This window comes from Saimiri boliviensis, chromosome 13 (assembly GCF_048565385.1).
Source record: "Saimiri boliviensis isolate mSaiBol1 chromosome 13, mSaiBol1.pri, whole genome shotgun sequence".
Taxonomy (NCBI): domain Eukaryota; kingdom Metazoa; phylum Chordata; class Mammalia; order Primates; family Cebidae; genus Saimiri; species Saimiri boliviensis.
The window spans coordinates 107,370,052-107,397,218 of NC_133461.1; the positions used below are offsets into that span (position 1 = coordinate 107,370,052).

The following is a 27,167-nucleotide window of genomic DNA, read 5'->3' on the forward strand; positions in this document are numbered from 1 at the left end:
GTGAAACCCCATCTCTACTAAAAATACAAAAATAAACTGGGCGTGGTAGCAGGTTCCTATAGTCCCAGCTACTCAGGAGGCTGAGAGGGGAGAACTGCTTGAACCCGGGAGGCAGAGATTGCAGTGAGCCGAGATTGCACCATTGCACTCCAGCCTGGGCAACAGAGTGAGACTCCATCTCAAAATATATAAATATATATATTTCAATGCAATTAGAATCCCATCTCAACAATCCTCAGCTACCATCCAATATAAACCACTGTTTACTTCGAACCACTTTCCTCCCTTTGATGTCACTCTCAAAAGGTAGACTTCGGGCTCTCTTGTTCCTCAAAACGCCACCTCCTTCCCATGCAATGTATTGAATTTGACATTTTAAAATTTGTTTCTCCGAGACTCAATTGCTTTATAACAAACACTGCTGTTATTGCCCGGTACATGCAGTTACTAGAACAAGAAGGCTTAGATTTGAGTCTGAAAGGCTACAGGGAACGGGCGTGCCAATGTGACACCGGGGATGGGCATATCAGCCATGACGCATACGCTGTCTTGTGGCTTCTGAGACGGTAACACAGCTGGACGCAGGAGGAACTGGGGCAGACATGCTGCACAACCCAAAACATAGCCAGACACAGCAGTGCCGGGGACATCCCCAGTGAGACAGGCATTCCATGCTGCTGTTTGCTACCACTCAATAAAATTTCTGCCGGAGGGACCGTATCCGGCAGAAATTTACACCGAGTTCACCTGCACTCCACGGGCTCCCTCCGTCTATGTGTGGTCTGTGGGTGGTGGCCTTTGGTCCCATCTTTTGTCCCTGGTGTTGCCAGTGTCTGCTTTTCTCCTAACGCGCATGGCAGCATCCATAACGTTTTATGTGCAAATAAAAACCTGTGGAAAAGAGACAGCCATCCAAAGTTTCAGAGATTTTACTGAGAGTCTCAAGGCGATAGACGAGTCCTCTTGTACCTACAGTAACGACGTTGCTTGGTACCAACCTGCCTTATCAAACGAATAGGAAGTGTTTGACAAGCAGTCTATTTGTAAACATTCTAAAAGTGTATTCTTATGGTTTCCACACTCTCTGGCAATCTTTTATTTTAAAAAATAGAGACAAGGTCTCACCTTGCTGCCCAGGCTGGTCTCGAACTCCCAGGCCTAGGCAGTCCGCCTCGCTTGGCCTCTCAGAGTGCTAGGATTACAGGCATGAGCCGCTGCACCGGGCCAACGATCTTAGCATTACTGATATGTTAAACCTTTTTCTCCTACATACGCAGATTTTATATAGTTGTACAATGTGTATACATAGTTGTACAACTAATAGATATAATATATTGTATATAAATTGTACAATGTATATATATATATTAGTTGTACAATGCTTAATGTATACATGTATGTATGGACACATTATGCATCTGTATATGTATTGTGTATACATGTCTCTATATATACACATTAAGCATTGTACAACAAACTTCACATACATTGTTTTTTCCTTCCTTGTAACCCCCTAGATAGTTTTTATTACCTCATTTTACATAAAAATGCATGGAGGTGAGAAAGACGAACCTGCTGCAGATCACACGGTCTGTAAACAGGATTTGAAACCAGGTTCTCTGACCCCGAACCCAGGGCTCTTGAGCCATGTTGCCCACGCACAGGCTAAATTCTTCTATTCATTCCTGAAGCCGTAGTACTAACAATTCTAATGGATGGGTATCATACTAGCAAGGCTTTCCAATGGCTGCAGTTCAGAAAAGCTGTAGTTAGAGCAGACTGACCTCATGTTTTCAACAGGTCAGTGCCTTTTGGTGCTTGGACTTCAGGGCAATGAACGAGGAAGGGCACCTGACCATCATGAGATGTGAAGGATCCCGTGGCCATGATTCCCATATTCAATGGGGATTTTCCATGTGGAAAGATAGCAGTCACCTAAACACAAGCCTCAGAGGCCAATAGAACCCATCCTTTGCAGGCATCACCCATGGAAAATTAGCCTGCATCACTTTGTCCAGTCCCGGGAAGGGCATTCTCTAATGGTTCGTGGCTGCAGCAATGGAACAACTCATTCCACCCTGTCCCAAGGGAGGCCTTTCAATGTAATGACTCCCGACAGTTGTAATTTTCCTTTCATTTATTTGCCTCCTTACATTTGGGGAGCTTTCTTTTCTAATGAAAAACTGAACCAAAAAAAGAAAAAACAGTTCTTGCTTTTAGCCTAAAGTTGATAGTTTTCAATTCACAAGAAAATCTACCTGTCAAAACTCTACATTGGGTGTATACCCAATAATGGGATTGCTGGGTTGAATGGTATTTCTAGTTATAGATCTTTGAGGAATCACCACACTGTCTTCCACAATAGTTGAACTAATTTACACTCTCATCAACATGTAAAAGCATTCCGATTTCTCCACAGCCTCACCAGCATCTAGTGTTTCCTGACTTTTTAATAATAGCCATTCTGACTGGTGTGAGATGGTAACTCATTATGGTTCTGATTCATCACACACTGGGGCCTCTTAGGCGTTGGGGGGCAAGGAGAGGGAGCGAATTGGGACAAATACCTAATGTATGCGGGGCTTAAAATGTAGGTGACGGGCTGATAAGTATAGCAAACCCCTGTCACACGTGTACCTATGTAAGAAACCTGCACATTCTGCCTATGTATCCTGGAACTTAAAAAAAAAAAAAATTGCATTGATTTCCTTGGACTTCTTTGAATGAGTTCTCTTGTCTTCAGATAATTATTGCAAACTTTATCAGCACATGATGTGCCAGACATGATGCACTCTTTCACTTGCGTTTTCCAACAAGCAACAGGAAAAGAACTGTTACCTTCTCACGCTTTGCAGATAAGGAAACCAGGGCTCAGAGAGACTCACCCAGTAGTAGCAGGGGACCTCAGGCTCCACTGAGGATGCATCTGGCTCCAGAAACAGCTCAGTCCACCACAGAGCTCTCCTATCCTCTGCCAGCTTCAGTTAACATGGAAATGAATACACTTTACTATTAATAGTAAGCCCAAGAATAATGATCTATGCGTCATGTTCACATGTGCGACTATGCATATCCATAACATTCCACAGCACATTTCTTCCCAAGACCGTCTTCAGGCGTTGCCATGTGCATTCAGGAGCATTATTTCTCATTCTGTGAAAGCAAAGGGATGATTGGAAGGAGACTCATGTGGGACATTTTCTCCACGTCTGTGGCCTCTGAAATCCCCAAACACCACAGGACTCAAAGGCTGGGGGTGCTATGATTCCCCATCTCTGCGGCTCTTGGACACCATCCTTCTGGTTTGTGTTTGCAGCAAATATATCTTTCCTTGGGTGCCAAAAGAGAAAGGAGAAATATCTGTTTTTGCAAGGAGTGAAAATGGATGCCCCCACCACGTGTCAGCTTGATCTAAGCCATTTGTTGGGGGGACAACCCTCCCTCCCCAGAAAGTCCCCAGTTGTGCAAAAGACAGTAATATATTGATGGGAAGGACTGACCCAGATTCCTGGGGTATGAGATTGGGGAAGTGTGACATGGTACGGATGTGTGTCCCCTCCAAGCCTCATGTTGAAATGTGATCCCCAATGTTGGAGGTGGGGCCTAGGGACAGGTGTTTGGATTGTGGGGATGGGTCCCTCATGGGTGGCTTGATGCTGTTATTGTGATAGTGAGTTCTCACTCTGAGTTCACGCGAGAGCTGACTGTTTAAAAGGAACCCTTCTCCCATCTTATGCCCTCTCTCATCATGTGAACCTCCTGCTCCCCTTGCCTTCTGCCATGATTGGAGGCTTCCTGAGGCCTCACCAGAAGCCAAGCAGATGCTGGCATCACACTTCCTGTAGCGCCGACAGATCTATGAGCCAATGATCATAGATTATTGAGGCTTTTCTTTATAAATTACTTCTTTCTTTGTAAAGAACAGAAGCCTCAGATCTATGAGGCTTGTTTTCTTTATAAATTACCGAGACTTGGGTCATCTTTTATAGTGACACAAGAACTCAATGACACAAAGCGTGCGTGCCAGTAGAGACTGTGAGGTCGATGATACACAAGAATACTCCAGACACCCACATTTACCAGTTGGGGACATTTTTTTCCCCAACAGGCTCATCACTACATGCAGCCACTACCTGTCTCAGAACCACCTGTCACGTACAGAAATCAAGGTTCTGGGCTCCCCGCAGGGGCATTGACTCAGCTCTCCCACGGAGAGCCAGCTGATGAGAAAATTGGGTTCTGTTCTTGCAGCAGGCAGGAGGCAGGAGAAGAAACTGGGGAGGTGGAGAGTGGCACCCATCACCCCCAGTGAGACCTGGACACCTGCTCATGGCTCTTGTTCTACGGCAGGGCCAGAGATCGAACTGAAGACCTCCAACCTGCTGGGACCTGGCTGCTGTGACACTGTCCTCCTGAGAACCCCTACAGGGCAAAACCAGGAACCCGTTCCCGTGAGTAGGACGCACACGCATGCGGTGTCTGTGGTTGCTGCTGCTTTCGTTTTCTGATCTTTGTATTAATGTTTTATTTGTATAAACTTAAGGGTTACAGTGCCATCTTGTTACTGGGATATCTTCAATAGTGGTGAAGTCTTCGAAGTTTTGTTTTGTTTTTTTGAGACGGAGTCCCGCTCCGTCACCCAGGCTGGAGCCCAATGGCGCCATCTCGGCTCACTGCAAACTCCGACTCCCAGGCTTAAGCAATTCTCTTGCCTCAGCCTCCAGAGTAGCTGGGATTACAGGTGACCGCCACAACGCCCAGCTAATCTGTTCGCATTTTCAGTAGAGACAGGGTTTGTCCAGGTTGGCCAGGCTGGTCTCGAACGCCTGACCTTAGGTGATCCACCCGCCTCGGCTTCCCAAAGTTCTGGGACTACAGGCGTGAGCCACTGCGCCTGGCAAGTCTGCCTTTTAGTGTATCCATCACCCGAATAATGTATGTTGCACCCATTCAGGAATTTCTCATCCTCCGCCTGCCCCTCACCTGCCCACCCTTCCGAGTCCCTGGTGTCTGCAGCCCGCGCTCTGTCCCGTGTGCACTCCCCTTAGTGCCCACGTTTGTGCGAGGTTTGTATTCTAGCTCATTGCTGACGACTTGGATGGGCACCTTGTTATTCAAAAGCTAAGCTGGCAGCTCTTCGCTCGCCAGTAGATGGTGCCAGATCCCAACTGTGGTCTGCGGCAGCGTCACTCGTTAGGAGGGGCGCGTGTCCCACTTTAGCTGGGGGGCAGTTTCGAGGAGAGAAACTGGAAGGGAAGTCAAACCGAGACCATTTCAAAGGGAACTAGGAAAAAAGGGCCAACTGTAAGTGGACTAAATTTGGAAGGCAGTCTAGGAAAAAGCTGGGTGCCCAAATAATTAGTGGGTCACAGAAGCTAGAATGTTTCGGTGAGAATCATCAAAAGCACCCCCCCAGCCCCCAACAAAATACAAAAAAGTGCCTAAAACCTGGCACCCCCAGTGAGAGGCCTTAGAAATAGAGGAAGCAGCTCACATACTGGACCCTCTCGAGGGCCAAGGCTGCCTTGATGCCCTCTCTCCACATGGGGTCACTTTGCTTTTTTGTGTTTTGTTTTTTGTTTTTTTGGTGGTGGGGAGACAGGGTGTGGCTCTGCCCCCTGCCCCCAGGCTGGAGTGCAGGGGCACCATCTCAGCTCACTGCAGCCTCTACCTCCAGGGCTGCAATCCTCCTGCCTCAGCCTCCAGAGGAGCTGGGACTGCAAGGTTGAGCCCCCACACCCAGCTAATTTATATTTTACTTTTCGTAGAGGTGAGGTCTCACTACGGTGCCCACACTGGTATGTGGACTCACTTTCTACCCAAGAGCTCCGGATCGGAAATGGGGCTGGTTTTGTTTTTTATCAGTGCAGCTACACACCCCCGCAGGAAGCTGAAGCTGTTTACTGTCTGGGGAGCCCCAGGAGGGGCCTCTTCCCACCAGACAGACCCCAAGGAGCAGCGCTGGCAGTGTTTCCGAGGCCGGGTGAAAATCCTTTAATACCACAGGCGGGTGTGTCCTTTGATGGGCAGGAGAGCCCCCTTTTTCACTCGTCCTGTGCAACCTGTCTTTCCAGCATGTCGCTGTGACTTTTAGCTTGGGACATTGGGCTAGGGGCTGGCGGCCGGCAAGCAGCGAGTCCACATCCTCCCCCTCGGGGCCTGCAGGATGCTGGTGGCTGGGACAAACAGGAAGCCTGGGAGGAGTGTCAAGGAGCCACGGGCCTGCTTGTCTAAGTCTATTTTGCTCGCCTTTGAGAATGGTCTTCTTGTCAACTCAGGGCTGGTTGCTTTCCCTCACTCCCGAAAACAGTGGGGTGAGAGGCCTTACCTGTCACGGTTCTCCTGCCCCTAGAGGAAAATGAACTGAAACAATCAAGCCCCAGTTTAAATAACACAAACTCCTCAGCTGCTTCACGCTCTCAGACAGGGTCCGTGGCAACCAGGCAGTCACTGATTCAACCTGGGCCTCTGGAAATCTTCAGGAGAGGATGTCCACACTCTGGCCAGGTGCTGAGTGCGAAGGTGGAAGCCCCTTAGCTGCAGGAGCCTCCACGTGACGGGCAAGTGCGCCACGAGGGCTGCCACCCCCGGACGCCACAGGCTGAGCAGCTTCAGCAGCAGACGTTGGTGTCTCACAGTTCTGCAGGCTGGAGGCCCAGCTTCAAGGTCCACGCCGAGCTGCCTTCCTGCCGTGTCCTTGAGTGACACAGAACGTTCTGGAATCTCTTCCTCTTCCTAAGGGCACTAATCCTGTCCTGGGGCTCCCCCCATACAGTTTGTATGCTGCCCCCACTAAGTCTCGTGTTGAATCATTCCCCAGTGTTGCAGGTGGGGCCTGGCAGGAGGTGTGGGGGCCATCAGGACAAGTCCCTCATGGCTCGGTGCTGTCCTTGCAGTAGTGAGCGGGTAGTTGCAAGATCCGGTTGCATCAGTGTGTAGCACCCCCTTCTTCCCTCCTGCTTCTGCTTCCACCGTGTGATGCATCTGTTCCCAATTCGCTTTCCACCCTGAGTAAAAGCTCCTGGAGACCTCCCCAGAAGCCGAGCAGATGCTGGTGCCATGTCTGTTCAGCCTGCAGGGCAGTGAGCCACTCCAGCCTCTCTTCTTCATAAATTACCCAATTTCAGTATTCCTTTAGAACGGTGAAGAATGACTTAATACACCACCCTCACCACCTCATCTAAACCTAACCACCTCCCAGAGGCCCCATCTCCAAATCCTACCACATTAGGGGTGAGGGGCTCAATGTGTGAATTAGGGGTGGACACAAATAGCCCATAGCACCCTTGTCATTGGGTTTAAAAAGTGATTATTCTAAGGATGGGCTGATCAGCTCAGCTAGTGGAGAAAGCTTTGTCTTCAGAAAGACAAACCCTTGGGTTTTGAGAGATGAGTAGGAGTTTGCCAGGGGAAGTGCATTATGGGGCAAGGAAAACGAGATCCCACCTGAGAGTTTAGGTGGCATTGATCTTTATAGTTCATAGAGAAAATAATAACAAATGCATCCAATACATCACTCTTTCAAAAGGCATTTAATTCAGCTGTTGCTGATGCCCATGCAGAATCTCTAAAGTCATGGTTTTGCTGTCATGCCCTTTAAGAGCTCTCTAGACAGACAGACACAGACCAAGTTGCTTTTAGAATGTCAGACGTAAGAGGCATGTCGATCACAGCAATTGTAGGAGGGAGAGATTTAAAGCATGAAGGTTGTCTTAGTTTACTTCTGTCTGGCACAGGCTCGATGCATACTTGACTCTCCCAGGAAGCTTCCTGAGCCGGGGCCTGAATACAGGCGTGGAGGGAGCTCCGTGGGCAGAGACACCAGAGGGGCCTCCCTGAATGCCGAGGCCCCAGCCAGCATCCAGAGTGGGGAGTGCAGGGGTCAGAGGAGAGGCCTGTGACTTTCCCAATGGAACACGTCACGTCTTCTGTGCTGGAACCTCCTGCTACACAGTCATGCTCAGAGCTCAGGGGGGATTTTCTGTTGATCTGTGTGTTAGTTTGCTTGGGTTGTGACATCACAGAGTGCATGACTCAAACAACAGAAATGTATTTTCCCACATTTCTGGAGAGTGGAAGGTACTGGCAGGGCTGGTTTGTCTTGAGGGCTCCCTCCTTGGCTCCTAAACGGCGAGTTCTCCCGTGTCCTCACACGAGTGTCCTCCAGATGTATCCTCGTCCTAAATCTCCTCTGCGTACAAGGACCCAGTCGGATTGGATTAGGGCCACATAATGACCTCGTTCTATTTTAATTACTTCTTTAAAGGTCACACCTGTAAACAGAGTCACATTCTGAGTATCAGGGGTTAGGCCTTCAATAGAAGAATATTACGGGGATTGAATCCAGCTCATAACAATCTCCGTGATCCCAGAGCCACCTGGCACAGGGCTGTGTTTCGCACACGTTTGCTCGCTCAGCCTTAAAGGCCTTTTTACTTCTGTGGAACAGCTTCAGACCCTGGAAAACAGGGCGAACTTGTTAACTGGCATTTTGAAGGCAGCAAGATCTGTGGATTGGGCTCTGCTGGGCAGGCTTGGGCTGAAGGCGTGGGCAGGCTTTGAGTGCCATGAGAAGGCACAGCCAGGAGCTCCCTGTGCTTTGGCAAGGGCTCCTGCCGGGGTCCGAGCAACCAGGTGGAACGGGCTCCCGAGCAGCTGCCCTCCCAGACTCCTCCATTCCATGAAAAAGCCAGGACTTGTGGAGGGGGATGAGGAGGTTCGCACCCCAAGGGCAATGGATAACAGCCTACTCACAGTTCACCCCAAATCCATCCTTCACCCTGATGTCACCTGCACCAAGTAACGACAGAGCCAACTCCCACTCACTGTCCAGAATCTTTCCTGGTAAGAGCTTTGGAACCCAAGGAAGGAGACACTGTGGAGCACTGCACGAGGGTGCGGCCAGCACCGCCTGTGCCTTCAGGTTCCAGGCTGCTTGTCCAAGTCACCGTCCCCCTGAAGGAAGACACTTTGTGATCACAGAGAACTATCAGTAAGCATCCAGAAGAACGGGATCTTTGTCGGGAGCCAAGCTTCAGTCCTGCCCCGCAGGTCCCTGTCCCGGGGACAAAAATCATCCCTGGTCCCTGGGGCAGGTTTCAATCCAGGTCACCTTGTAGAACTTGCTCGGTGAGCAGACTTTGAGTCGTACACCCACACAGCATCGATAAGGTCTGGAAGTGACTCTTTCTACGGCTGGAAGAGACCTTGAAGATGATCTCCATCTACCCACTTTTCCATAGATGAAGGATTTCGGCCCAGACCGGTGGGTGTCTCGCCAACGCAGGTCCACGCTTGTAGCCGGTGGTGGTTCTTGAGGCCTTTGGAGCTGCAGCAAAGGCTTTGAGGTATGTGCAGAAAGCCCTGGTCTGGAGATTAAGAAATAGATTTGGAGGCTGGGCATGTTGGCTCATGCCTGTAAGCCCAGCACTTTGGGAGGCCAAGGCAGGTGGATCACTTGAGGTCAGGAGTTCGAGACCAGCCTGGCCTACATGGTGAAACCCCGCCTCAAAAAAAGAAAAGAAATAGATTTGGACTCTCCTTTGATTCTTTCAGTAACTTTGAATCAATTATTCAATTTGTGATGTGTGAGCTTCTCTGTCCTCAGCTGTAAAATCAGGAGGAGTCTCTGTTTCTCTGGGGTCTCATAAGGAGTGGGCAGGATAACGACACCAAGCGCCGACACATCTCCAGGTGCACACGAGGCAGGGCCTGATGTGTGGCTGCTCCCTTTCCCCCAGCGGCCCCCTCCCGCCCCACTCCTGGGCTCCTGCTAGGTGCACGCGCCGCGTTCTTCCCAGCTGGAGTGAGGCCTTTCTCTGGCTATTGTCCCTGGCTATTTTCCTTGCCTGCAGTGACCCTCCCTGGTGGCTCTTCTGCCTTCTAGAGCTCGGTAGACAGTCACATATCTGCTCACTGGGCAGTGCTTTGAATGATTAGGTCTGTGACCTTGGGTGTCGTCTACCTGTTCTGGGATTCTGTTTTTTTTTTCTGTGCGGCAGGAATAGCGACGCCAGCTCTATGCACTTGGGAGGGTGAAATCGGGCAGGTGGCATGCTTGTGCGCAGTAGGTGTTCGTGCTTTCACTGCTCTTTGCTGCTGCTGTTGCTGCCGCGCCTCGGGTCTGGTTCAAGACCCATCTTCTGGTTTCTCCATGGAAGTGAGAAGCCGCGAGACACAGCCTGACCCGTGGGGGTTCTCCGGCCATTGTCCAAGCAGTGTGTGCATCTGTGTGCTGACGGCTGGAATCAAGGCTCCGTCGGTGTGGGGCAGACTTGGTGCTGGGGATACGGGTGGGGGCGCTAGCTCTGGAAGTGTGAGGACATCACTACTCTGGGTCACAGCTTGCAGATTAATTGTGGCTTGGAAGTCAGGCCCAAGGGGTGCTGCTGATGGCAGCCAGCATGTCGGCTTCCAAGAGTGTGATCAAGAGCTGTTCATCCAAAGACCTGGGGTGGAGGCATCAGCATGACCCTCCCTTTTATTCAGGAAGACACGAAGCAGGTGCGGAGCTTCAAATGGACCTAGACAAGGCCAGGAGCTTAGGGTTACAAAGAATTGAGTGTGCCTCATAAGGCCCCTTATCTGCCCTCCTCAAGTTTAATACAAATATCCAGTCATGGCAGGAAGACAGGTCAGCCCAGCCCAGGTAGCTGCTGCGAGAGATGCCAAGCACAGGACTGCCCCAGCCTCCCCGGAAGACAGGCCCCATGCCAGGAGCAGGGGCCGGCACCGCCAGGCAGGTGAGAGACGGGGCAGCCATGGGGGTTGGCATCTCTCACTGCCAATGCCCGGGCTGAGGTGGGCTGAGTTGGTCTGGGCACGTGCCAACTGCCAGCGCCTGCTTATCTGTGACACAGCGACTGCAGCATGGGTCACTGGAGGTGGGGTTCTCATCAGTGAGCTGCTCTCACTGTCGCCGGGCCTGGCTGAGGCCTTCGGGACCTGAAGAGGGCCCCCATGCTGCCTCTCCTCAGGTGACTCCAGGGAGGCTCTCTGGCCTCAGCCTCCAAATGAGAAAGTCTCTCTGCAGTTTCTCTCTGCTCCATGACTCCGGTTCTCTGAGACCAGGGAATGGGCTGCCTAGACTCTGACTTGTCTCCAGGAGGTGGGCACAGGCTGCCCAGGCCCCACAGAGGTCCCAGGCATGCCACATCAGCCACAAGATTATGGGCTTGCCTCCAGAGAACATGACCTCACCTAAAGAGCTGAAACATTTTGTAGGGGACTGGAAGCATGTCTGAAAGAGACCCTTCCACTGAGCTGGTCTTGCTTTTTTACTGCGTCGTTAGAGGGAGTGGGGGTGTTTCCAGAGCCTCCCCCTACCCAGTAGGGGATGTGGTCCCATGGGGGAGGGATGCGGCCTGGGGAAAGCCGAGCGTGCACACAGCATGGTGGGCTCCCAGTTTACGCGCCGGCTGGCACAAACTTACGTGAGGACACTTTTAAGGCGTGTGTGGCAATGAATGGGGCAGAGATGCGCTTGTCCGTCGGCTGTGACTGGGAGGGAGGGGACACTGGCAGCTCATGCTTCTGGCTGCGGGGCTGTGCTGAGGCCGACAGTATCCGACAGCGGCCAGGGCGTGGAGGGGGTGGAGAGTGGAGTTAACACTGGGGTCCATCTTCCCTCGTAAAGTGCTGTCCTGCTAGTCTTGCTACTCGGGAAGCTGAGGCACAAGAATCACTTGAACCCAGGAGGCAGAGGTTGCAGTGAGCTGAGACCATGCCACTGCACTCCAGTCTGGCAACAGAGCAAGACTCTGTCTAAAAATAAAAAAGCAGGGGGAACCCATGGAGATGGAAGGAGGGTTGCTAGAGTCTAGGAAGGTTAGTAGGGGGTTGGATGGGAGGTGGGGAAGGTTAATGGGATTAAAAATAGAATGAATAAGACCTATTTGATAGCACAATAGGGTGATTAGAATCAACAATAACTGTAAATTTTAACTTTTTAATTTAAAATTGGATTGTTCGTAACACAAAGGAGACAAATGCATTCTCCATGACATGATTCTTTCCCATTGCACGCCTGTATCAAAACATCTCAGGTACTCCATAAATATATAAATCTACTATGTGCACACAAGAATTTTTTTACAAGATGTCATTGTGTCATTGAGTACATAGAGTGGGAAGTCAGCCACCAATAAAACACAAAGGACCCCTGCAAGATGACCACCTAGATCCTGGATTCAACATTGGAGATGTGCAGAGAAGAAATTTAGCATTGTCTGAAAAATTCTTACCAGTTGGAAGTCACACACACACACACACACACCCACACACATCACACACATGCACAGATATACTTCATATATATGAAATCGGGTTTATCCTCTATATATAGTTGACCGTTGAACAGCATGGGTTTGAACTGTGAAGGTCCACTGAGATGTACATTTTCTTCCTCCTCTGCCACCCCCGGAGACAGCAAAACCAACCCATCTTCCTCTTCCTCCTGAGCCTACTCAGCACAAAGATGGTGGGGAGGAAGACTTTCATGAAGATTCACTGCCACTTAATATCAAACATATTATCTCTTCCCTATAATTGTCTTAATAACATTTTCCTTTTTCTAGCTTTACTGTGAGAGTACAGTATAATACATATCACACACAAAATATGTGTTCAACAACTGTTTATGTTATTGGCTTCTGGTCATCGGTAGGCTATTAGTGGTTAGGTTTTGGGGGAATCAAAAGTTAAACGAGGATTTTCACCTGCATAGGAGAGTGGGCCTCCTAACCCCAGCATTATTACGCAAAGGTCAACTGTATTTCCTTCTTTTTTTGAGACGGAGTTTTGCTCTTGTTGCCCAGGCTGGAGTGCAATGGTGACATCTTGGCTCACCCCAACCTCCACCTGCCAGGTTCAAGCGAGTCTCCTGCCTCAGCCTCCCAAGTAGCTGGGATTACAGGCATGTGCTACCATGCCTGGCTAACTTTGCATTTTTAGTACAGATGGGGTTTCTCAATGTTGGTTAGGCTGGTTTTGAACTCCTGACCTCAGGTGATCTGCCTGCCCTGGCCTTTCTAAGTGCTGGGTTACCTGGCCCAACTGTAATTCTTTTATACATAAATGAAATACTCCTTCTAATAAAGCCACATGATGGTTACCCTCTGTCTGTACCACATCCCACCTCTACTCCTCTACTGTGAGATGTTGACAAAGCCTCGATCTTTCAACCTGTTACAGTCATTGTGGTTTCTTCCTCTGTGTGGTGAAGCCAGCTGGGCTCAACTCCCTCTCTAAGGCTTCCAACTCTGTTCCTAATTGTATCACTATGCTGAGCTATTTAGACATTTATCTTACACATCACTATTATTCCTAAGCTAAAGAGCTAAAACTATTTCCTAGATTACAAGAGCATTCTTCCCCACCCCCGCCCCCGCAACAGGGTCTCACCTGTTGCCCAGGCAGAAGTGCAGTGGAGCAATCATAGCTCACTGCAATCTCGAACTCCTGGGCTCAAGTGATTCTCTCGCCTCTGTCTTGGGAGTAGCTGGGACTATAAGTACACACCACCATCCCCAGCTAATTTCATGAGCATTCTTTTAACAATTCCGAATTATCTTTTTTCCCCATGCACATCTTGGAATTACTAACTGCAACATTGCAAAAGCAGTTCGGCTTGTTCTTTTGCTGTCAGCACCCTTGAGAAGACTTTTTTTTTTTTTTTTTTTTTTTTTTTTTTTTTTTTTTTTTTTTTTTTGGTGAGAGACCCGAGGAGTTTTATTACTCAAATCAGTCTCCCCAAGCGTTTGGGGAGCAGGGTTTTTAAGGATAACTGGATGAGTTGAGGGAAGCCAGTGAGCCGGGAGTGCTGATTGGTCAGAGAGGAAATCATAGGGAGTCGAAGCTGTCTTCTTGAGCTGAATAATTTTCTCAGTGGCGGCCACAAGACCAGGTGTACCAGTTTGTCGATCTGGGTGGGGCCAGCTGACTGTCGAGTGCAGGGTCTGCAAAATATCTCAAGCCCTGATCTTAGGAGCAGTTTAGGGAGGGTCAGAATCTTGTAGCCTCCAGCTGTATGACTCCTAAACCATAATGTCTAATCTTGTGGCTAACGTTAGTCCTGCAAAGGCAATTTAGTCCCCAGGCAGGAAGGAGGTCTGCTTTGGGAAAGGGTCATTACCATCTTTCTTTAAACTATAAACTAAGTTCCTCCCAAAATTAGTTCAGCCTATGCCCAGGAACGAACAAGAACAGCTTGGAGGTTAGAAGCAAGATGTATTCAGTTAGATCTCTTTCACTGTCTCCGTCATAATTTTGCAAAGGTGGTTTCAATCCCTCCCTTTGGGTTGTAGCCTTACAACCCTTCAGGTGTAGGCTATGAAGATGAGACAATGCCATCAATCATTCTGGCTTATTTCTTTAGGTGACTTCTGAGGCCACTATAAACACGCTGTCTTTCAACACAATTCATCCTGAGTAATTTTCTTTGGGGAGAAAGGAAAGAATAGACAGAAGCAACAAAAGTTTAGGTCTTCATTATAAGCAGATGCAAGAGCAAACAGATAGCCTCAGTCATTACTATTTGGAGTCACAGTACCATGTAACCTTAACTGATTACATTCATTGAGATACACCAGTAAGAAACAGGATTTTTCCAATTCCTTGAAGATGACAAGCTTTAAACAGATTCCACTCACACTTGAACTAGTGATGGAAGAAGGGTGGTGACATATGTAGTCACAATAATACGGTATGGAATCCCCTTAGAATATTTTTAGATGAAATAACTGACATGCCTCGTTGACATTTATTTTAATTTGGAAAAAAATGTAAATATACCAAAACAAAACCAAAAAAAGAGAATAGTATGACATAATATTGGCTCTAAGGCCAATTCAGCCGTAAACACATTTTTTCACTATTCTCATATTTGCTTCAGATCTTAATTTTTGGTTGTGCTTTCTCTTGAACTCCAAAAATTCCTGGAAGATTCTTTCAAATCATAACTTTTGTATCACTTATTAAATGTTTATTGTTTATGCCATTTACTCTTTAAAATAATCCATTGACTTCAGACTACAAAACTGAAACACAATTGCTTTAGAAAATCTTCAGGTGATACTTAATGATATAACTGATGGAGGAACCCTAAAATGTCATGTCAAATTCTGCGTTCTGAATCGGCTAAACAAACTATTGTTGCCTAATCAGTGCCAGTAATCACGGTAGTTTTGAGACACAAAAGTTGGGGTGAAAGTTCCTACCAAGTCATCTTGCCCATCAGGTCTGCCCCATGGAGATGCAATGCCAAATAGCCAATATTAAACCTTCTAGTAGCCACATTAAAAAACAGGTGAAATTAATTTTAACATAGTTTATTGAGCACAATATGTCCAAAATATCACTAAAATACGTAATCAGGATCAAGATTAATGAACTATTTTATTCCTATTTGTGCTTATTTTTCAAAGTGTAGCATTTTACACTACTCCCATTTCAAGGGCTCTATAGCCACATGGGGCTTTGGCTGCCATATTGGGAAGTGCTGATGTGAAGGATGAGGATGTGGCTCTCGGGTCCTAACAGAGCAACTAGGAAAGCTGTTGGCTGCATTGCCTTGAGCTCAGTGGTAGTTGTGGGTGGGGAAGGTGCTGAGGAGTGAAGACAGGAGGCAGATGGAGACGGGATGAAGAAACCCCCAAGTGGACGTGCTTGGAGAGGCAGGTGGCAGGGGTGGCTGAAGATGCCCAGGTGGCAGGCAGAACACCTGGGAAGAGAACGCAGAATGAAACTGCAGGATGGGAAGGTCTTTAGCAGCCGTGTCTCAGGGGATGCTGCCGTCCAGAAAGAAGAGACCCACGGCTACATACTTAGAACCCGACCACAACTCCAGATCTCCTGACCCTCAGAACAATGTTTTCATTCACTGTACCGCTTTGAGGCCAAGCTCAGTTTAAGTTCTGCTGCCAGTTTTATGTTAAATCGAGTGGCGATGCCAGTCAAGTCATCACGTATACCAGGAACCAAAATCTATCCACCAACCACTAAGAGCGGGTGCAGGAATGAAACACATGTTAGAACAGAACCAGGAATCAGCAGGTACTTAGACTCAGGGAGGCATACTTTCTATTAGATTTACTTCTAATCTCATAGCTTTTATTTATGTCAACTTCTAGAAACAGAAAGGGGGAGGAGATAGGGAAACAAAAATAATAAAGATGTAAGTGCACAAGGGGAGGGTACATTGTTCAGGGTTTTTTTGTACACTTCATTTCACTTGACAATGTCTACTTGTTATATGCCCCATTAGAACAACATACCACAAACCTAAAATAGAACAAAGTTATTAGCTCTAGTATAAGGCCGAATGCACTTATGGACACATCTATGCATATGGACAGAGTATTTGAGGTGGTTTACAATAAAAGGTGCGTGTGTAATAGAATTTCAGATAGTTCAGCTACCCAATTTCATCTTTGACTTCCTGAGAGTAGGGCAGGTTGTCACCATTGTGTCACAGAATTGCTGCAGTAGTAACAAGAATTGCTGACATATGGGCGCTCAGAATGTGACAGGCACTAACCCAGTGCTTCACATAGATGATTTCATTTAATCCTCAAAAGCAGTGAGGTGGGTTCCATCACTGTTATCTTCACTCTGTATTTCAGGGGGCCGGGGCATGGCAGTCACTTTCTGAGATTAAGAAACTGACTACAAGGCCAGGCACGGTGGCTCATGCCTATAATCCCAACACTTTGGGAGTCCGAGGCGGGTGGATCACTTGAGGCCAGGAGTTTGAGATGAGACTGGCCAAGATGGTGAAACCCCATGTCTACTAAAAAAAAAAAAAAAATGCCCGGGTGCAGTGGCTCACACTTATAATCCTAGCACTTTGGGAGGCCAAAGTGGGCAGACCCTGAGATCGAGAGCATCCTGGCCAACATGGTGAAACCCCATTTCTACTAAAAATACAAAAATTAGCTGAGCGTGGTGGTGCACGTCTGTAGTCCCAGCAACTCGGGAAGCTGAGGCAGGAGAATTGCTTGAACCCGGGAGGTTGAGGTTGCACTGAGCCAAAATCGCTCCACCACACTGTTGCCTGGCAACAGAGTGAGACTCCATCTCAAAAACAAACAAACAAAAAACCAACCAAGCAAAAAAGTTAGCTGGGCCTGGTGGCACGAGTTTGTAGTACCAGCTACTCAGGAGGCTGAGGTAGGAAAATGGCTTGAACCCAGGAAGCAGAGGTTGCAGTGAGTTGAGGTCATGCCACTGCACTCCATCCTGGGCAACAGAGCAAAACTCTGTCTCAAAAAATAAACTGACCACAGTTCCTCGCTGGCTAGTGGCAGAGTAGGGCAGGGACTCAAACCTCAGTGGCTTAGCTCTGGAATCCCTGCCCATAACCCTGACTCTCCATTTACTACCAGCCACTCCTCCCCAAATCTCCTTTCCAAACAAGAAACACTGAAAGATAGAATGACTTAGAGGGAGCCTTGTGTGTTGGTCATCTGGACAACAGAAAGCCCCTATTTTTAGAGTGTTATTGATGGTGTCATCAGTGACATGACCCTGATGTGCCATCATGCTCAAGCTCAACTAAACCAGAGCAGCAACTATTTTCCCCCATCTGGATTCAGCCAAGAGTCACTGGCCATCGAGAACCAGCTAACGTGGAATGCATCAGAGCCGACTTGCACATAGATCCTTTCCTGGGAATATGCTTAGGGGCTCTGCCAAAATCTCAACAAGGGACATGGTAGATGACAAAGCTCGGGCACCTGTGCAGTCATGCGTCCTCACAGGAAGTGGTGAGGCCTTTCTTTCATTCCCTACTATGTCTTTGGCTTAACTAGAGTCCCTGTCATGCTTTCTTCACACCATACATCAGAACCTCTGGAAGTAACTGAGCCAGTCATGCCCCTAGCACAGCACCTAACACAGAGCAGGAATTCAAATCTGTGGAGTGCCTGCACAGTTCTAGCTGCTGTTTTAAAATGCTTTGGGAACTCTACCTTCATCACAACCTCACAAATCTTTAAGGAAGATAGCTATTAATTTTGCCTTTCTACTAGATCATCAAATTCCAATGATCACAATTCTATATTAAAAATTATTTCAGAGTAAAACCAAATCAACCAAGGCAAGTAAACAATAAAATCATAATATATGCATGGTATTTTACAGATGCGTTCATTCCAAGACACATCTCCCAGCTTCTACTCAGATTTGCTAAACAGTTTCACATAGAAATTCTTTAGTTTTAGTTCTCTTCTATTGATATTTAATTTGAAAGTGCTCTTTAAGAATCCACATATATCGGGCAGGGCACGGTGGCTCACGCCTATAATCCCAGCACTTAGGGAGGCCAAGGCAAGTGGATCACAAGAGGTCAGGAGTTCAAGACTAGCCTGACCAACATGGTGAAACCCCATCTTTACTAAAAATACAAATTAGCCAGGTGTGGTGGTATATGCGACTCAAGGGGCTGATGCAGGAGCTTGAACCCAGAAGACGGAGGTTGCAGTGAGCTGAGATCGCACTATTGCACTCCAGCCTGGGCAACAGAGCAAGGTTCCACCTAAAAACAAAAAAATCGCAATATATCAATTCTCTGATGTAAGCTAGGTTCTTTCCTCATCTTTGTTTTCATTACATAAACAAATGATCTCCCACAGTAGTTACTGCTCTTCTACAGTCTAGCCAACGATAAACATTGGGATGAGGTTAGCAGGTGGGAATTCCAGCTTTTCTCTGCCATCTTCTTTGCAAAAAATAAAAGGACCCTATAAAAGATGGGTGCAGGTGAGAAAAAAGAATGAAGGTGGTCATGGACAAATCAAAACTGGTTAACTATCCAAAAATTATCAAGAAACTGACCTGTGACTCAGACAGAAACTCATGCATGTTTTAATAGAATGCAATATACACATGAGCTTGAATAACCAGAGAGACGTCTATTAACAAATACTCCTCATAATTATGTGCTGAGCTCCAAAATGCATCAGAAAATGGACAGTTACTAATACACACATTTCAGATAGCAAATAAAACTGAAATGGTTCAGGAAGCAGTCATCTCTCACATTGGTGTTGAAATTACGTAAGAATTTATTTTTATACCTAGAATTTCAAACTAGTGAGAGTCATCTCCCTGAACTCTATAAAGTAAATACATATTCTCCCCTCTTTAAAGATAAGGGAAAGCTGAAATAGGAGAGGATTTTTTTTTTTTTTTTTTTTTTTTTTTTTTTTTTTTTTTTTTTTTTAGTTGGAGTTTCACTTTTGTTGCCTAACCTGGAGTGCAATAACACAATCCTGGCTCACTGCAACGTCCGCCTCCTAGGTTCAAGTGATTTTCCTGCCTCAGCCTCCCGAGTAGCTGGACTTACAGGTGCCCCCCACCACACCCAGATAATTTTTGTATTTTTAGTAGAGATGGGTTTTCACCATGTTGGCCAGGCTGGCTTCAAACTCCTGACCTCAAGTGGTCCACTGGCCTTGGCCTCCCAAACTGCTGGGGTTACAGGCGTGAGCCACCAGACCCCGCAGGAAATTTAAAGTTAGGCATGTAGAGACACAGCACCAACTATTTTAGCGTCTGGGATTTATGTTGGTACGAAACAGTATCCCAAACCTGGCAGTATGCCTGCAGACACATTACTTTCAGTGGCCAAGCTATGCTGTGGCATGGGGTTTGTGATGGCATGTGAGACGAGACGATGCCCGCAAGAGGCTTAAGGCACTGCTTCTCTACTATCACAGCAAAGTGAACCTTTAAAATATTATGTATTTAATAGCTGTATTTGGCAATACAACATATATAACATGTAAACTTTATCACATATGTATGAAATAACTTTTTATCACCAATTTTTAAGATCCATATTTTTCTTTATTGCTGAATTAATGAGGCACCAATAATCTCAATAACATAAGTCAGAATTCTAAAAATACCATAGAGACATAGTTAGTCAAGTATTCTCGCCTGCTGGAGACACAGAATATCAATAGCACCTTTTTTAAAAAAACACGAACATTATAAAATTGCAGAACATATCTTATATATATTCACATATAAAATCATGAGCCAATAATAATTCAAGTGGAAAAACTGATGTGTTTCATCAATATCGATAAATGATTTCCTGGGAGTTTGTTTCACATACTCGATGTCCCTCAGTACATTAGAAGTACTTCAGCTTTCTATTTGAAGTGGTTTCTTTAAAAATAACTTTTTTTTCTGCTCAGGATAACCAGGTATTATTACAGTATGCTTAATAACAAGGAATATGTCTTTGACCTCATGTATGACTCCCTAATTGCTACAAGAATAGATTAACTTTTCATGCACAAATTTAAAAAGATGTCAAATATTGGTAATATTGAATAGTTGTAGCTACTCTAAACTGAGTAAATTAGTGATAGTATAGACAAGCACTCTGTAATAGTTGAATTAAATGTTTTAAGTTCAGTTAATTACATGAATATTTGACCTACATATCAAATATCTGAATGCTGGAAATTATAGTTTGACCAAAGTACTAATTTTCACTCTAATGACTGGATGTTACATAGTCTCTATATAATGTCAATTATACTAAGTTATAACATAATTTCAAGTTACCTAATCTTTAATCAAAAAGTACCAGTTACTCCTAATGGAAACTGGCCCGACAAGAGGAGAAAAAAATCTTGCTTACAATGAAAGCTATGCAAAACGACAAGGACATTGTGGCTTTCCACCAGATATGGAATGTCTGCCAAGAAAATATTTTACGCAATCTTCAATCTAAATACTTTAAAAACAAATTAAGGTTAAAAGTTATTTTACTATGCATTTGAAATTATACACATGAAATACTACTTTGATAGACACTTCTCTCTTTTCAAATTCATTGTGATATGTATCTGGGAGTTACTCTGTCTATAATTAGCAAACTTTATCTTTCTATATTTCCTTATTTTTTAAGAGATGTGGTGTCGTGCTGTTACCCAGGCTGTAGTGCAGTGGTATGACCATGGCTCACTGCAGTCTCAACCTGCCGGGCTGAAGCAGTCCTCCCACCTCACCCTCCCGAGTAGCTGGGACTACAAATGCATACAACCACGCCTGTCTAATTAAAACAAATTTTTTTTATAGACAGGTCCTTGCTATGCTGCCCAGGCTGGTCTCGAACTTGGCCTTATTTCCTTCTATGATTAGTCTAGTTAGATCACTTGATTGACACAGTCCTATTCAAAGAACTATGAACAAAGCAAAAAATAAAGCTTATGTAACCCATATTAAGATTGGTGCCACTCTAAATTTTAAAAATCACATGGAAATGAAACACATGAAAAACTATCAGTATGTATGGTGTAAGAATTAGTGAGATTGGCACTTTTATTCACCAACTTAGTTAATTGCAGGTATTTGACATGTTTCACTGAGATATTTAATGATTACAGAATTGCCAAGAAATTTAACATCTGTCATGCATCTTATAAATTACAGATGGGTTTATATAACCAAAGTAATATACTGCTTCAGAGTTTTGACTATCTTAGTGTATTCTTTTAAAACTGCTCAATGTTTAGGGAAAAATACTGCGAAGAATGTGGGGCCAGTCATTAGCCTACTTTATGTATTAGGAGACTGTTGGTGAATTTTAGGGTCAAAAAATGTTAAACAGCACAGCCATTAGAGACAGTGAAAGATTTTATTTTATTTTTAACTTTCCTCCAAACACATCCTTTTCTGAAAAACATAAAAGCATGCACATCGATGACATTCTTACAGAGAAAAGCAACTAAGCTGTAAATCAATAACAACACAAACAAAAGTTTAAATGATATGTGAAAAGATTTACAGGTATAGGGCTCTTCGTATTAGAAAATAACTCACATCCATATGAATACAGGTTAAGGAGAAGCTTCTGACTTTCCAAACATTTTGATACAAATTTTTTTTCAACTACCATATTTTATAGACCTTTTGTGAGAAGATTAGTATAGTTTTAAGAAACGTAACATTCAAGTGATTTCATGTAGGTTAGGCTGCCTTGTTAAAATGAGTTAGAATCCACATAATTCCAATAGCATTGCCTCTCGAAGTTCAAATTTAGAGTATATCCATTATATTCAAAATATGTTAAATTCCTGTACTTAACAATGACATGGAATTGATCTAAATTTTACCTTAGAGGTAAGAGAAAATTACAATTCAGCATGACGAAACTTTTCTTAAGCTTTATCCATACCCCATTGATGATTAGGCCAACTGTATCCTGAGTGTACATGGATGTGTGAATATATATACATTCTAATGTATGCACACCAATTCACACCACATGACTCTTCAAAGACGTTGCTTGAAACAATTTATTCTCTGGCTTGGGAGAAGCAGTGTAACACAGTCACAAAATTTTCCCTTAATCATTTTTTAATTTTGTTTATCATGATCCAGTTGGTATGTTTCATGTGGGTCACTGATACATTTTTGCAACAAAATCCAGTAGCAGTAAGCAGAAATGTTAAAGGACTACGAGAAAATCCAAGTTTAAATTATAACATAAAAATAGAGTAGTTCACACTGAAAGGTCTTCTTCCCATGGTTCCATGGCTGAAATTCGTGATTTGGTTCCTGGAACACAACTCTTGCTCTAAGGTGATATATATTAATGTGTAGCCCCATTAAAACTAATGGGAAATGAACAAATTCGCTCAGTCCTGATGAATCCAGTCTGTATTTCACTGGTTTGACAAGGTGAATTTCTTGACACAGACAAATGCAAAATGCCTCTGCAGTGGCGGGTGAAGCCCGCTGGCAAAGGCTGAGTGAGGTGACCTCTGACAGCAGCAGCACGGGCTGGCTCCGCATTTCCTCCGAGCACGTCTGCGTGCAAGCTGCTGAGCAGCACCGCTAAAGGGATCCATGGGTAAAGGACCAGAGCCTGTTGGGAATCCAGCCCGCTACAGAAACGTGACTTCTGGATTCATATTCTGTGAAATCAAAGAGACATAGGCAAAAGGCACATGCTAGTAAATCTAGGCAGAATGTCTGCAGGCTCCCATCACCTTAAATATCTTGTGAACTTGGGGTCCAACCAAGGTTCACACTGACTATTCTGATACTTAAAAAAGCCCGAAACCTTAATGTTTTCAAGCACTTATGGCACAGACATAGGGAAGTACTAACAGCGTAGCTTAAATCTTCAAAAAGCTGGGAAATTTAAAGTTCTGCTACAATGAATCAGAGTCACAATTTTAAACTTCATTCTCATATTTCATACCATTTTTGTGTGTACAGGGTGTGCAAATTAAGCAATTTCAATATATATTAGAAATTTAATTATTTTGCAAGTATGAGTAAAATCAGCTAATAATGCAATACAATAAAACCATGTGCTAAACAGAGCTTTTTCCCCATGAATATTTTTTACCCTTTCCATTTAACATTTTGACACTTTTTTTTTTTTTTTTTTTTTTTTTTGAGACCGAGTTTCACTCTTGTTGCCTAGGCTGGAGTGCAATGGCACGATCTTGGCTCACCATAACCTCCGTCTCCCAAGTTCAAGCAATTCTCCTGTCTCAGCTTCCCAAGTAGCTGGGATTATTGGCATATGCCACAAAGCCCAGCTGGTTTTGTATTTTTGGTAGAGACAGGGTTTCTCCATGTTGGTCGGGCTGGTCTTGAACTCCCGACCTCAGGTGATCCGCCCGACTTGGCCTCCCAAAGCCCTGGGATTACAGGCATGAACCACTGCGCCCAGCCGACACTTCTTAAATACAGTTTCTTTCACTGACTTGTAGAAATTAAGCAAAACATGAAATATTACCTAGCTGCAAGATACTAAGTACTTTAGTATGAGTTTGGAGCTGTCAAATCGTAATAAATTGAAAATAACAGAGTGAAATATGCTGCTAATTAATGCTCAAAAACGCAGCCATCTGACTTAACAAAATATACAATCCTCCTAGCCTTCTGAAGTTGTCGTTAGTGCATGGGAAATTGAAAGAACAGGAGGAACTCCATTTAGCTTGTACCCTTTCAGCAGCCCCAGTGCTAAGTCGTATCGCCATGTTTGTTTGCCCAAAACCATTGCATATCAGCTTTCGTCACAAATTCTATTTTATCCAATGTTCAACCAACAAGGCTTTATTTACACTCCTTATTAAATTCAGGAAACAATTTGATGTCATGTGCAGCTGCCAAAAATAGGCAATGCAGCACATCCCACTGTCTGGAGACAGCTACTTGTTTATGGTTTAATAGTAACCCACAGGCAGCCAAGTAGGGTTCCATATATCCACGTGTTCACATACAGCTTCCTTCCAGCCTCGGTCATAAGCATGCCTGTAGTCAAACCACTTAAGATCAACATTGATGGTAAAGTCTTCTTGATACTTAATTTTGAATGAACACTTTTCCCAGGAAATCTGTTTCGTCTTTCTGGATCTGTTGACTCATAAAATTCTATAAGCATCCTATGGCCAGAATGAAAAAAGTTTATATTTTAGTCACTTCAGTATTTCAATTAAAAAAAATATTAATTAGGTAGCTATTACATGCTGGAAAAGTTATGCAGGTCCTTGGAAAATAACGATGAATAAGAAAACATCCAGAAACGTGGTTTAATAGAAGTTTCTAGTCTTTCAAAATATCTTTAATATGTTCTATGATTAGCATATATGAATTATATATATATAATATTTCAACAGCCATTTTATGAGGATGCTCTTTGTTTTTTAAACTTGTGATCTGTAAAGTTGTGCAGCGACCTAACCCACAAATGGCTCACAACCTGCTGCAGCTTCTCCTCCTTTTCACATAGAGCTCCTATTCCACCAGAAGTCAAAGACAGGACCAGCAGTTCTCAGCTGTCCCTCTGTATCCATGGGAGGCTGGTCCAAGGATACCCAGCAGATACCAAGATCAAAGGATGCTCACGTCCCTTATACGTGAATCAAATGGCATAGTATTTGAATAAACACATGCACATCCTCCCAAGTCCTCTTTTTTGAAACAGGGTCTCGCTCTGTTGCCCAGGCTGGAGTGTGGCACAATGATGACGCACTGCAGTCTCAACCTCCCAGCCTCAAGTGATCCTCCCACCTCGGCCTCCTGAGTAGCTGGGACTACAGATGCCTGCCTGGCTAATTTTTGTATTTTCTGTAGAGACAGGGTTTTGCCATGTTGCCCAGGCTGGTCTCGAGCTTCTAGACTCAAGCAGTTTGGCCACCTTAGCCTCCCAAAGTGCTGGGATTACAGGCACGAGCCACCACACCCAGCTCCCTTCTTTTCTGAATATTTTTGACCTGTGCTTGGTTGAATCCATGAATGTGGAATCCATGGATACGGACTGCTTACTGCACCTGGAGTGTCTCAAAGAAGCCTTTCTTCCCAAGGAATTATAAAGGCAGATAAAAGAAGGACAACAACATAGTCAATTCATTTTCCCATCTTACATAAAATCTGTAAAGTTATAATAGCAGAACATACCCAGTATAGTCATCTAAAACACAAAAATACAGAAAGGGAACATGGTTCTATTGCTTTATAAATCACATTCCCTAGTGACAGTCGTGGTATTAAAATGTTCAGACTCACTCTAAATACTTACAAATACTTATAAAATAAGTAGGACGTTAAATACATTAGTCTTTTTTCTGAAAACACGTTTTCACGTCGATACATGTAGATCTTACTTTTAAATTTCTTCCATGGACAAAGAGGTCCTAAATGCCTGGCTTCATAAATTATGTACAGTTGAGAGTCAATGAAAATAGAAACTTAAAATTTCATTGTTAACCTATTATACTTTTAATAATTTTCACCCGGTAAGGTTCATCCAGGAAGGTTAATTTAAAATATTTTACTGTAAAACAAGGAAAAGAACGGTGATATTTTCTTGAGAAGAAAATACATGTTAAGAGAATAAAACAATTGGGTAAAATTGTTGAATATAATTAATCACAGAAGACATTTTGGATATAACACTGTCAACTGCTCCTTCTTTCTGCAACAAATCTAACAGCATCACGTCCACCTGTGCATCAGCACAGTTCTCTGCCCCACCCTGGTTTTCGGCACACACTGGCCCAGCAGCTGGTCCTCACATGGTACCACTTTATCTGACCTGAGAGGTAGATCCGGGCATCTGACACTGGAAAGTTTCTTTGTGTGTGTTGCTGTTTTTAATTTAATTTTATATGTTATCACATAGTATTGTCCAAGAAACACTATCAATGAAAGCAGATGGGCCCACTGTCACAAGTCCTTTCACAGTGATTTGTGTAAGTAAAATTTAAAACAGGATCAGATATGCCTACGATCTGACTTGAATCTATAAAATGTTTTCTTAGTGGTTTCAAATGGCTGACGGAACTGAAATCTAGTTGAACCAGTTTCTGAAGGGCTGGAACCGCTGTTACTCACTTGTCTTTGATTTCGAAACGTTCATGCAGCCATCTCCTCATATGTTCTTGTTCTTCCGGGACATCTTTTTTGTCGATCCGATCAATGTGAATATGAATTTTTGGAGATTCTTTGCAGAGAAATTCTAACAAAGAACAAAAGTATTTCATTTTTTTTTTACTGTTTTAGAACTCATGGTCAAATAAAGTAACATAATGAAAATAAGGTAATGGGACAAAAAAGTTGTAAAATGATGAAAAAGTACAGATTCCTTAGCAAAAATAAATAAAAGTTAAAAAAATAGGGATTATAAACTGGTGGTTGGGGTTTCAAGCTGAAGTCGAGGAGCATGTTATCATTTCTAAGTCAACTACAATGACATAAGTCATTTAGTTAAATCAACAGTACCAAATGTTATTTTTCATCCAACAACTTTTAGTGCTGTAGGCATCCCAGGAACAGGAAACTGGATCCTCCTCGAAGTCCATCCCCACATTTCTGCAGGGATCCCCAAATGCCTACCACCACCAGCACCCATCTTAGTGTGTCACCTGTCACCCCTTAGTGTGTCACCTGTCACAGTGACTGCTACTTCCCCACCAGACTGTGAACTCCACAGGGGCTGGGAGGAAGCCGGTCTGGTTGACGATGGTACTTCCTGACCTGGCACACAGCTGGGCACTCACAGGCGCCCGACAAGCCTCAACTCCTCGCTCCTCACCTGACACACAGCTTCTTGTCGCTCACTGCTACACAGCCACAACAAACTTTGGGGAGCAACTGCCCCTCCTAACTCGGCCATTGGTTTCTAATCATTG

The 27,167-nt window shown here is 44.8% G+C and overlaps 1 protein-coding gene and 1 long non-coding RNA gene across 3 annotated transcripts in view; one reads left to right on the top strand and one right to left on the bottom strand.

Annotated features, from left to right (window-relative positions):
* LOC141580887 (uncharacterized) overlaps window positions 1-27,167 on the top strand; it is a 69,601-nt gene that overhangs the window by 3,159 nt on the left and 39,275 nt on the right. For both annotated transcript variants that reach the window (XR_012513334.1, XR_012513335.1), the window contains exon 2: window positions 4,351-4,451. This is a non-coding gene — a long non-coding RNA (uncharacterized LOC141580887). The remainder of the gene's footprint in view (window positions 1-4,350; window positions 4,452-27,167) is intronic.
* Window positions 21,634-27,167, bottom strand: part of AGPAT5 (1-acylglycerol-3-phosphate O-acyltransferase 5) — a 59,249-nt gene continuing 53,715 nt past the window's right edge. Inside the window, exons 7-8 of the mRNA XM_003944599.4 lie at window positions 26,371-26,494; window positions 21,634-24,419 (exon numbers count right to left, since the gene is read on the bottom strand). Of these exons, the coding sequence (XP_003944648.1) occupies window positions 24,194-24,419; window positions 26,371-26,494 (350 nt within the window). The 3' untranslated portion in view covers window positions 21,634-24,193. The remainder of the gene's footprint in view (window positions 24,420-26,370; window positions 26,495-27,167) is intronic.